The sequence below is a fragment of the Pseudonaja textilis genome, chromosome 7, assembly GCF_049901715.1.
Source record: "Pseudonaja textilis isolate UNSWEBS1 chromosome 7, rPseTex1.2, whole genome shotgun sequence".
NCBI classification, from domain to species: Eukaryota; Metazoa; Chordata; class Lepidosauria; order Squamata; family Elapidae; genus Pseudonaja; species Pseudonaja textilis.
Window position 1 is genome coordinate 11,230,915 of NC_141996.1, and position 12,648 is coordinate 11,243,562.

The 12,648-nt window shown below is 41.5% G+C and overlaps 1 protein-coding gene across 3 annotated transcripts in view; it reads left to right on the forward strand.

The window, feature by feature from the left end:
• Positions 1 to 10,258, forward strand: part of DEUP1 (deuterosome assembly protein 1) — a 76,926-nt gene extending 66,668 nt beyond the window's left edge. For all 3 annotated transcript variants that reach the window (XM_087937032.1, XM_087937033.1, XM_026706835.2), the window contains exons 12-13: positions 7,129 to 7,405; positions 9,976 to 10,258. In XM_087937032.1, coding sequence (XP_087793158.1) covers positions 7,129 to 7,405; positions 9,976 to 10,149 — 451 coding nt within the window. In that variant the 3' untranslated portion in view covers positions 10,150 to 10,258. The remainder of the gene's footprint in view (positions 1 to 7,128; positions 7,406 to 9,975) is intronic.
• Positions 10,259 to 12,648: the final 2,390 nt, after the last annotated feature.

The following is a 12,648-nucleotide window of genomic DNA, read 5'->3' on the forward strand; positions in this document are numbered from 1 at the left end:
TCATCTGTCTTCCTACATTCAGAAAGAAACAGGTATATTTCTGCCTTCCTCCTCAGTGCACTAAATAGCTCCACTCAGTGGCAAATTGAATTATGTTCTTTCTGGATTCTTTCTTAAATTCTTCTAGGTGGAACAACTAACCCCTTTATTTTTGTACCACTTGTGTTGTACACGTCAGCTTGCTGAAGTTACTGTTGCTGGCTTGAAGGACATGTAGAGATGTGAAGTTGCTATTTATTTAACTGAGATGGCTGCTGTTGCCATTTTTCCATCCTGGTGCTGTAGCTTAAGAAAAAGCTATCTGCCTTTTTTGGAAAAATACAAATTTAAATGGCTGAATTGCAGTTACATATAAATCTCTGAATGAGCTAAGTATCTCTTTGCACTTGTTTGGTGGTCATCCAGAATTTTGCAGCTCATATTTGGCAAGAAATCCTGGAAATTAAGTGCATCTGTGATTTTTGCTTAGACTTCCATTTTTTTTATTTTTTTTATTTTAAAACAATCCATTATGTTTTTCCCCTTAAAGCTACTGTTAAATTATCAAATATCGAACAAAATTAGGTGAACTAAACTGTTATTGGTATTATTACTTTAACTTATTTTAACTCCAGGGTATCGTTTATTTTATGATGAATGTAAAAACCCGACTTTTTTCTATTTTAATTTGCTGTTCCGTTACCATGGAAATTATACCAAGCAAAAAAATGGCAATGGATAAGTTTGGGGTAGCAAAAATAAAAAAACATGTTGGGCTTTGGGAAAGACGGGGGTAGATAATTGGCAAGTTCCAGATACCATGCTAATGTTTTTCTGCTATTTATAGTCACTCTTCTTGATCAGGTTTGTCCAGTGGACGGAAAAAAAACCCCAAATGAATATAAAAGTACATTTCTTTCTTTTATCTGTATTATAGATATTTAAAATTTGAAGCAGTTCTTAATTTTTATGTATCAGATACAGATTCCTATTAGAATATAGTGAAGCTTCAGCGAGAATAGCAGTGTTCCAATATTTGAGGGGCTGCCACAGAGAGGAAGGGGTCAAGCTATTTTCTAAAGCACCCGAAGGCCAGACAAGGAATAATGGATGGAAACTAAACAAGGAGAGATTCAACCTTAGAAGTAAGGAGAAATTCTCTGACAGTGAGAACAGTCAACAAATGGAACAGCTTTGCCTTCAGAAGTTGTGGGAATGTGATCACTTAAGACTTCCAAGAAGAGATTGGACTGCCATTTGTCAGAAATGGTGTAGTGTCTCCTGCTTGGGCGGGGGGTTGGACTTGATGACCTACAAGGTCCCTTCCAACTCTGATTATCTGTTTAATATCAGCCATGCCCAAGTTGTACACAGTCCAGCCGACAGAAGAATTGGGGGCAGATGTAGTCTTCTAACATCTGGAGGATATGGAGCTTAAAACAGCGGCAGTATACAGGTAGTCCTCGACTTACGATCACAATTGAACCTAAACGTACGTTGCTAAGCAAGACAGTTGCTAAGTGAATTTGCCCCATTTTACAGCCTTTCTTGCCATAGTTGTTAAGTGAATCACTGCAGTTGTTAAGTTGGTAACATAGCTGTTAAGTGAATCTGGCTTCCCCATTGACTTTGCTTTGTCAGAATGTTGCAAAAAGGGGTCATATGACCCCAGGACACTGCAGCCATCATAAATGTGAGTCAGTTGCCAAGCACCTGAATTTTGACCACGTGATCATGGGGATGCTACAAAAGTCGTAACTGTGGAAAACGGTCTTAAGTCACTTTTTCCAGTGCCATTGTAACTTCAAATGGTCACTAAATGAATCATTGTGAGGACTACCTGTGCTTTGCGTGAAAGATAAATTACGAGGTGGCTAGCTGGTTGCTTGGAAATCTCTTCTTACAGGTTCAATTGCAGAGAGTCAGGCACAAAACAGCTTCCCATCATACATACATTGTATGAACAACATTTACTTACTGACTGCCGCAAAAAAAAAGAAGTCATAAGATCAGATCAATCACATGACCAACACAGTTTACAACCATCATAACATTCAACTCTAATGGACAGTCTTCTTTACGGTCATATGTCGAGGAGTATCTACTAGTTTTCTGCACATTGCAGAGAGCTGGAGTAGGTGAGCCTGGAAGTCCTTCCCCCTTCCATATGTCTACCATTTTATGAAATAAAGAAACCAAATCTGATGCAGTAAAGTTCTTCTTTTATTCCACCCTATCTTTTACACAGATATTTAAACAGATCAAATCCACGCAGAGATTCAACGTGCGCACTTAAAAGAAAAACATAAGCAAATAGTACAGAAGAGGTTTCGGAAGGGGTCCTTGGTGTTCTCTGAGCTTGATTGTTTTCTTGCAAACGTTTCATTACCAAACTAGAGCGGTGCGATGGCCTAGAGGTGGAGCTCTCACCTCACAATCTGGAGGTTGTGAGTTCGATCCTAGGTAGGGGCAGATATTTCTCTCTCTGGGCACAATGAGAATATATCTGCTGAACAAACTCTGCATTGGCAACAGGAAGGGCATCCGGCCAGTAAACACTCAGCTCCCTTCATTTGCCCAGACTCCTCCCCGCAAGGGATTATGGGGTAGTTAACATGGGAATGGACAATTTGCCATAGCCAACTTGTCACAGCCAACTTGCTGTGAGACAACTCACCATGGCGAACTCACCTTGGGACAACTCGCTACGGTACAATATAACAATTATATTCAATTATTTAAAATAAATGAAAAATATTTTAATTTTTGCCAAATGCATTTTATTCCGTCCCTCCTTTTGCATCCTTTCTTTAATGATTCCAGTCCGCCATTTCTTTGATATTAGCGTAACTCTTGCCCCACATTGAGTTGTCCTGTGGCGAGATAGCCATGATGAATTGACTGTGGCAAGTTGATTCTGGGGAGTTGGCCATGGTGAATTATCATAGACCCTTGACAGACGAACACTGATGGTGTTACCTACTTTGGATAATGAAATGTCTGCAAGAAAACAACCAAGCTCAGAGAGTCCCCAAGGACCCTTCAGTTCAACCCTCAGCTACAAATATTCTCCTATGCAGACACTATCCATGTTAAAATATCCAGCCTCCAATTTCCTTTTACTAAGATTTATCACCTACGACCCGCTTCTCCTTTTTTTAAAGTTCAAATAAGGTCAGCCTCCCCTACAAAATGAAGAGAGACAGGCTCGCTCATGAGGGAAAGTCCTGCCAAGCAGGAGGAAACAAACATTGCATTGCCAGTTATTGGCAAAGCACACTAACAGACATCAGTCCACATATTGCCCACATTAATAATTCTCTCTCTAATCATTTGCGACTCCTTCCTGAGTTTGCCAAGTAAAGTGGGTTTGGCGTTTGCTAGACTGTTAAAGGATTGTTTTTTTCCTCAGTTTTTGCTTCCATTCAGAACTGAAAAAGACCAATCATATTATAAGGAACATTTAAAAAAAAACATTTTAAATGTTGTTGTTTTTTAAACTTTTGATGGGCTCTTTGAATGTTTTGGAGAAACTTTATCAGGACTCCTGTCCTGTCCTATCCTATCCTATCGTCCTATCAGGCAGGACAAAAAGTAATAGGTGAAAGATCATTAAAGAGAAATCCAACCTAGAACTGAGGAGAAATTTCCTTTCAGTGGGAATCGGTGAAACAACTGGCCTCCAGAAACTGTGAGTGCTTCAACACTGGAGGTTTCCAAGAAGAGCAGGGGATTGGACCAGAAGACCTCTAAAGTCTCTTACAACCCTATTATTCTATAATTTTAGAATAATAGGGTTGGAAGAGACCTTAAAGATCTTCCAGTTCGAATTTCCTGCTCAAGCAGGAGCTCTTATACCAAGTTCTATCAATATCTGTATTATCTCTTCACTAAGTGAGCGTAGTCAGTAATAATGTAATAATAATAATAAAAAATATATAATAAAATAATCATATATGCAGCATGGTTTTGTTCAGACCCCCAGTGTGCACATGTTTCACCTTTCCTGCAGGATCTGCATTGGTTGCCGATTTGCTTCCAGGTGCAGTTCAAGGTGCCGGCTGTCATCTTTAAAGCCCTTCATGGCTTGTGGCCGGTTTATCTGAGGGAATGTCTCTTGCCGGTCACATCTACCCAACCCATTAGAGCGGGAAGGCAAGGAATGTTGTGGGTCCCATCCCTGAGGGAGATAACACCTAGTGGGACCAGAAGAAGGATCTTCTCCTTGGTGGCTCAGAGCAGGATGGAGCCTATCAAATGGCTCGTGTGATCTGCTGTCGTCAGAGCGGCGGGGTGGGAGTTGGGGGTTGATTTTTTTTTCCCCCTAGATATTGTTTTATTGTACTTTATTAATTTATTTGATTCTTTTTGTTCATTTTTAATTTTTTTATTTTGGATGGTTTTACATTCTGTAAGCTGCCTCGAGTCGCCCTGGGTGAATAGGTGGCAATATAAATCCAAGAAAGAAAGAAAGAAAGAAAGGAAGGAAGGAAGGAAGGAAAGAAAGAAAGAAAGAAAGAAAGAAAGAAAGAAAGAAAGAAAGAAAGAAAGAAAGAAAGAAAGAAAGAAAGAAAGAAAGAAAGAAAGAAAGCATGGCAGTCTGTAAAGCTCTTAGTGTTGTGAAGTCTCTGTCAGGCCAATCACAGGACATCTGACGATGTGATGGGTTACCCTGTGGGACTCTTCGTGTCTGGTTCGGTGGGCTGCAAGGAAGCCCCCGATCTAATTAAAAACAACAGACTTATTATCCAAAGCAAAGTCTCGCTAATGGGCATTCCCCCGCTTTCCCAGAGCTTTAATCCACAGGTGTAACTCCTAGAAGGGACCCCGAGGAGGTCGCATCAAACCAATTCTGTTGGGCATTGTCATCGTGTGTTAATTGAATCAGTCTGTATTTCAGCCAACTTCTCAAAATGAGCCAAAGGATAGGAGCATTGTTCCATTCATTTTCCCAAGGCCAAGACTGATAGCAAAATGCAGCAGTGCTCCACTGTGATAAACAGAAATGATTCTCTTCAAGATGTTTGTCATAACTGTGCTGGATATTTGGACAGAGTCCAAACTTAAAAAGGACTGAGACTTAAAAGCTATGGAAGGCTACTTCTGGAATACAATACAGATAGTCCTCAACTTACGACCACAATTGAGCCTAAAGTCTATGTTGCTAAGTGAAATATTTATTAAGTGAGGGGTGCTGCATTTTACGACCTTCCCTGCCACAGTTGTTAAGTGAAACATTGCACTTCACTAAGTGAATAACATTGCTGTTACAAGTGAATCTTGGTTTCCCCATTGATTTTAGCAATATCAACAGCACTTAGACGTATAGACCGCTTCACAGTGTTTTACAGCCCTCTCTAGGTGGAATCAGCATCTCGCCCCCAACAATCTGGATCCTCATTTTAGTGACCTCGGAAAGATGGAAGGCTGAGTCAACCTTGAGCCAGTGAGAATCAAACTGCTGGCATTCGGCAGAATTAGCTTGCAGTACTGCCTTCTAACCATTGCGCCACCACAGCTCTTTGCTTCTGACTTTGCGTGTCACAGGTGATCATGTGATCCCTAGACACAGCCACCGTCATAAATATGAACCAGTTGCCAAACATCCTTTGATCACATGACCATGGGGATGCTGCAATGGTTGTTAAGTGTGAAAAGCAATCATAAAGTCACTTTTTTCAGTGCCGTTGTCACTGAACAGTCACTAAATGAAATGTTGTAAGAGAACTACCTGTATTAAGTCCCAGGATGTCTTTGTTCTTCAAGATGTTGTTCAGTTGGACTTTCCAAGCAACCTTCCATTCAAGTGTAAAGGTAGTCCTCAACTTGTGACCAGAATAGGCCCCAAAATTTCCATCGCTAAGCAAGCGGCGTTAAGTGAGTTGTGATCCATTTTACTATGTTTTGCCCCAGTAATTAAGTGAATCACTGCAGTTGTTAAGTGAAGTATGCGGTCATTAAGTGAACCCAGCTCCCCCCAGTGGTGGTATTCAAATTTTTTTACTACTGGTTCTGTGGGAATGGCTTAGTGGGCATCTTGTGGCTTGGTGGGCGTGGCAGGGGAAGGATACTGTAAAATCCCCATTCCCTCCCCACCCCATTGACCTGCTTTCCAGCTCCATTCTCCTGTGCAGGGCAACAAAAGAAGACCCAGCCAATCAGCTGGGACTCGGGAGGCAGAGAAGAGATGGGGGCGGGGCCAGTCAGAGGTGGTATTTGCTGGTTCTCCAAACTACTCAAAATTTCTGCTACTGGTTCTCCAGAACCTGTCAGAACTGGCTGAATACCATCTCTGGTTCCCCCCTTAACTTTACTTATTACAAGCCAGTTGGGAAGGTCACAGACGGTAATCACATGATCCCTGGACCAGAGGTCTCCAACCTTGGCAACTCCCAGAATTTGAAGCTGGCTGAGGAACTCTGGGAGTTGAAGTCCCCAAGTCTTAAAGTTGCCAAGGTTGGAGGCCCCTACCCTGTCACAAATACAGATAAGCCTCAATTACACTGATTGTCGATATGTTTTTAGGTGCAGTTGGAGGAGCTAGTCTTTCCTGGTACTTCTCGATTTATGACTTATGACTGTTAAGTTAGTAATCTGGTTAAATCAATCTAGATTCCCCATTGACATTGGGCACAAAAGGGAATCACATGGCGACACTTCAGCCATCAACCAGTTGCCAAGCATCTGAATTTTGTTCACGTGACCACCAGGATGTTACAGCAGTCGTAAGTATGAACAATAGTCACATGTCATTTTTTTCAGTGCCAGTGTAACGTCAAACTGTCACTAAATGAACCATTATAAGTCGAGGACTACGGGTACATGCCAGTTGTCAATAGCTCAAATTTTGATCACATCACCATGGGATGCTGCAATGGTCATAAGTGTGAAAAACTGGTCATAAGTCATTTCCCTTGGCATTGTAATTTCGAATGGTCACTAAACGAATGGATATAAGTCGAGGATTACCTGTGTTTGATATATTTTATATAAAATTAATATCTTAAGAGCATAGACAGTTCCTTTTTTTTTTCCTGCCACATGGAGGTTGCCTGGATGGACAGTTTCGTACCAAATATTTTGCTTTTTAGGACCATTTCGAAGCTCTGACTGATCACCATAACCTTGTAAACATTTTTGCTCTTTTAGGCCTGTGCAGAATTCATCTCGGTCTGCAATATATGAACATTTGGGATGCTGCCAAATGCATGTTCCTGGCTGGCAGGGCCTACAGGATATTATTCCTCTTGAAAGCGATGGCACTTCACCTCCCAAAAGTTCAAGCCGAGATCGTGAACCCGTCGCGGATGGTAGGTCTCCATCCCCGCTGGAGGTGCTCCCACCATTTTACTCCACTTCCTTTCCTGAAAGGAATAAATCTGATGTACTGCTGAACCAGGTCTTCATTATGGAAGAAAGACAGATGGTAAATTATTATTTTGCTTCATAAGAAGAGTAGCCAATATTCACTCAGAGAGCCAAGAGATGACAAACAGTTTTCAGCGAGTAGGCATGACATAACCTTTTTAAGAGTCTGTTGTGGGTCCTCCCGACAAAAGTGACAGGTGTCAGGAATGTGCATATTCACAAATGACAAGCAGTGGTAGACATCTCAGTCCCACTAGCTCCATTAATCAACCTGTCAATTTGACGGCATCGTTCCCTCCTTGTGTTCCCTCCAAGATATTCTTCAACTTCACCTTCAAAAGTTCTTCTCTTTGATTGTTTTTTTTTTTTTAGGTAGGTTCACACACTTCGAAACTCAAAACCGATAGTCCTCGACTTATGACCGGTGGGCCTACCACCCTTTGCTAGGACCATTGGCCCTACTTAAGGAGTTCTTACAACCCAGATTCAAAGCTCTGAGGGCCACTTCCTCCCACAGTCACATGACTGCACTTCGGGCTGCACTTGGTACCTGGGCCACATTTACATCCATTTGTGCTGTCCTACAGTCACGTGATCATGATTTAGGAGAGTTTTGTCCCAAAGTGGCATTTGCGTTCAGTTTTGGGCAAAACTGGGCCCATAGCAAGCCATTGGTTCACTTAACTACCACAGTGTTCGCTTAACAACTTCCACAAAAAAGATCATACAATCAGATTGCTCACGTGACCATCTGCTTTACGATAGTCATGAGTTAGGACCATGGTGGGCAGACTCCAAACTTGAGGATTACCTGAATTTACCTCATTTCCTATTTTATAAGAAGTGCCCTATGGAATCTACTGTGTAACATTCCAGTTGCACATGTATTTATTTAAAACCTTCAAGTCACACTTAGAATACTGCATCCAGTTTTGGTCACCACACTATAAAAAGATGTCGAGACTCTAGAAAAAGTGCAGAGAAGAGCAAGCAGGATGATTAGGGGACTGGGGGCTAAAATACATGAAGAACAGTTGCAGGAATTGGGTATGTCTAGTTTAATGAAAAGAAAGACTAGAGGTGGCCTAATACCAGTGTTGAAATATTTAAGGAGCTGCCACAAAGAAGTGAGGATAAACCTATTCTTCAAAGCACCCGAAGGCCAGACAAGGAATAATGGAATAATGGATGGAAACTGATCAAGGAGAGATTCAACCTAGAAATAAGGAGAAATTTTCTGACTGAACCATCAACCAATGGAACAGTTTGCCTTCAGAAGTTCTGGGAGCTCCATCACTGGAAGCTTTCAAGAAGAGACTGTCAGAAATGGTGTAGGGTCTCCTGCTTGGGCAGGGGGTTGGACTAGATGACCTACAAGGTCCCTTCCAACTCTGTCAATCTGTTAAAAAAAAAGTCTGGATTAGCAGGGTATTGGTTCACACGAAGGCAACTGTGTGTGGCTGTGAATATATTCATGCTCAGAGACATCACATTGCCAGTCCCTGCTCTTAGCAATCAATGTAAGAGTCAAAAGAAAATACTTAAATTTGCAATCAGCCTACATTTAAAGCCTTATGTAGATTCTTTTTTTAAAAAAACTGCTTTTTTAAAGAGGTATTTAAATGTGCTACTTTACCTTCTCTCTTATTTCATATTTAAATATTATGCATCCTTTTGGCATCATGGAAATCTCTGGATTCTATTTTCTTTACTTGATGATGCTCCAGGAAGCATTAAGTTTACTCTGCTGAAAAATGTCACCTTAGTGATAATATCCAAAGTAATATAAACTTTATATCTACTGATTAATGTGTAATGGCTCTTTCCTGCACATGAGCTCACTTAATCCTGCATTAAAAATGGGAGAAAATAGATATGCCAGGAACTAACTTGAATATAGGCCAGTGTTTTTCGACCTTAGTAACTTTAGGATATGTGGACTTCAACTCCCAGAATTCCTCAGCCAGCATAGACAGAAGTGCTTTTCTAAAACTTTTCACCATACTCGTTAAGTGAATGTTGCAGTCGTTAAGCAAATTCATTCATTTGAATGGCATTTTGTGCCAAAAACTGGTTAAAACGTTACAAATTGTTGTGTGACTGCAGAACGCTGTAAGTGATTATAAAGGCAGCCGGTTGTGAAGCGCACAACACATGGTTTGCATCTCCACATTGGTGTGTGTGTTTGTGTGTGTAGCATTAGCATTTACAACAGCCAGTGTGCTGCTTTATGGGCCATAAAGCACCTATTCTATGATCTTAGTAAATTCAAAAGGTTGTTAATCAACAAGGTTAGTCAAGGATTACTGCAGGGTTGGGTTACTACAGGTTCGGGCAAACTGGATGTTAATTTTACATCTGATAAAATGGGCCAAAACTCACTTAACAAATTTCTCACTTGGCAATAGAAATTGCGGGTTCAATTGTGGTCATAAGTTGAGGACTACCGGTATAGGATCTCACAATATCACTGAAGGGGTTTTAGGGTCCAGCAAAACACCTGTAAAGATGGCATGTCTAAAATATTTAAAGCATTTTTTCAGCAGTGCCCCTGCACTAATAAGAAAAGCTGCCTAATTATGCCTGTCTTCGTTGTGCCAATTTTGTGTGTGTGTGTGTGTCATTCAGGCTTCCCCAGATACTTTGTTCCAGGCTGCTGCAGCAGAGAGATTCCGACAGGAGGAAGAGAGGCGAGCAAAAGACTTCGAACAGATTTTAAACTCTCACATTGAAGACCTGCAAAGGCAGTCAGCGAACACCATAAAGAACTATGCCACTCTCAAGCAAACCCACCGCAGATGAACCTTTTTAAAAAAAAAACACAAAAAAAAAACTTAAATTGTACAGATAATCCCTGCACCAATCATCAGCTACCATTTAAAAAAAAAAAAAACTTTAGCCAAAGAAAAATTTTGTAATGTGAGATTTTATATCGTTTCGCTATGGATTTCATTTCGACATGAATTTGGAAGATTGTGTATCAAGAGGTCTCAAAAGAAAATCTGGAAATTAAATCTGAATACTATATATATATAAATTATGTAGATTTTATATATATAAGGTTATGTATCAAGAGGTCTCAAAAGAAAATCTGGAAATTAAATCTGAATACTATATATACTATATATATATTTTAGTGCGATCCAAATTCTGTTTCTTATTTGAAATGCTGCATCCAAAATGTTCTAGGAAACTGATTCAAAGTGGGTTGCAAGGCAGGGAACCAAGTGCACACCTAATGTGGATGTTCTGGGTCTCATCAAAACAAGAAACAGTTTCAAATATTTCACCTCTTGAGGAACAATGGGGATTTAGAACAAGCCTCTCAGGATGCATAAATCTGGGTGACCACTAGATGGTGGCAAAGCAGTGCAAAAAACAACCTTTTCTGTTGCTTATAATCCCTTCGTTGACTGCATTTTCGCGGCCCAGATAGGGCAGCGTTAACTTAGTCTTTCCTTAATTCAGATACAAAAATAATTTTCCCTGGAAAAAAAATCTAACTAAATAGAACGGGAGCAGAAAATACACTATAAGGATGGTCCTGGGTTTCTGCTCTTTCAAATTTGATACAGACCCGTTAAAGCAATTACCTCTTGTAGGACAGGAGGGAGAAAATACTAAATTTTACTTGATTCATTAAGGGGGTTGCTTTAATAAATGTTTTAAAAAAAAATTTCTAGACCTGTATTGACTACCCATATGGTAGATAACTGCTTACTTTAGAGGAGCTAGTTGGCCATATAAATGCAACGAATGAATGAATGTCTGTGGAGATTCTCAAGTCACCCTGTCATGGTTGCCCCAAAGGTGCTTTTTCAAGAGGCAACTGGAGCTTTCTTTGTTTTTTCCTGAAGACGTTTCGCTTCTCATCCAAGAAGCCTCTTCAGTCAGAACTGAGCCCCGTTTCTCATAATAAATCACCGGGGCGTCTCTTCAGTTGTTTCACAGAAAGGTGCAGGGTTGGCTGTGTTAAGAGATGCTCCAGGAAGATGCTACCTGCATCTTTGCCTGTTGTCATGTAAACCAACTGGGATCCTTGGAGACAGAAGATTAAATTCTGTGACGAGGTTAAAGGAACTTGATATTTTTAGCTAAAGAAGAGGCTGTAAGGGACAGGGGTCAGCTTCAACAATTTCAGCAACAGGTTCTGGGCCTGGTTGCTGGGTGGGCGTGGCCATGGTGGGCGTGGCCTAGTTGGCCTCCTGTACCACCAGAGGGAGGTGGCGTTTTCACCTTCCCCAGGCTCCAGAGGCTTTCCTCGAGCCTCTGGGACAGCGAAAAATGCCATCCCCGGGCACCAGAGATCCTCCAAAAGCTGGAAACGGGCCCTTTTCCGAACTTCCAGGAGGCCCATTTTTCCCCCTCCCCAAGCCTCTGCGCAGGCCCTGTACTTACCTCACATCCAAAACGGGCCACATGGAGACTCCCGGGAAGGGCGAGGTGGGTAGGGCCAGCCAGGGGTGGGATTTGGTGGCTCTCCAAACCAGCCCTAACGTTAGCAACCCACCCCTGTGTAGAGAGAAATGGTAGCATCCTCCAGTACATGAAGGGATGTCCCAACGCAGAAAGTGTAGATTGTTTTTCTCCCAACACTCAAGGGTAAGACAAGAACCAGTGGGTGGAATTTAATGGAAAAACTTGAACCAAGGAGGAATATCTGGAATGGGAATTCTATGGAGCAATGGAACAAGTTATGGATGTTCCATCACTGGAGGTTTTTAAACAAAGATTGGCCTTTTTTTTTTTTTTTTTAGGATGGTTTGAGGATTCCTATCCTGGTCTCGGAGGATTGCAGCAGAAGACTTCTAATGTCTCTTCGAGCTCTATTATTCTATGAGATGACCCAACCAAGTAGCCCTTTTCCAGTGGTGGGGTTCAATTTTTTTAACTCCTGGTTCTGTGGGCATGGCAGGGGAAGGATACTAAAATCTCCAGTCAGAGGTGGGATTTGCCGGTTCTCCGAACTACTCAAAATTTCTGCTACCGGTTCTCCAGTACTGGTCAGAACCTGCTGAATACCCACCTCTGCCCTTTTCCTGTTCCTCAAATAGGAAGCCAATTCCACTGAGAGGAAAGTGGAGCAACCTCTAGAAAGCTTTCTGGAAAGACACTGTGAGCAGATTTACAGATTAACAGAGTTGGAAGGGACCCAGGGGTGGGTTTCTACCAGTTCTGTCCACCTCTGTAGAACCGGTAGCTCTGAAGAGCAGCAGACATAGAATCGGTTCTATGTCTCCTGATGTTTTTGCCTACCCGCCCTTCCAGGCTCTTACCTGATCTTTATTTCCTGATTTTTCA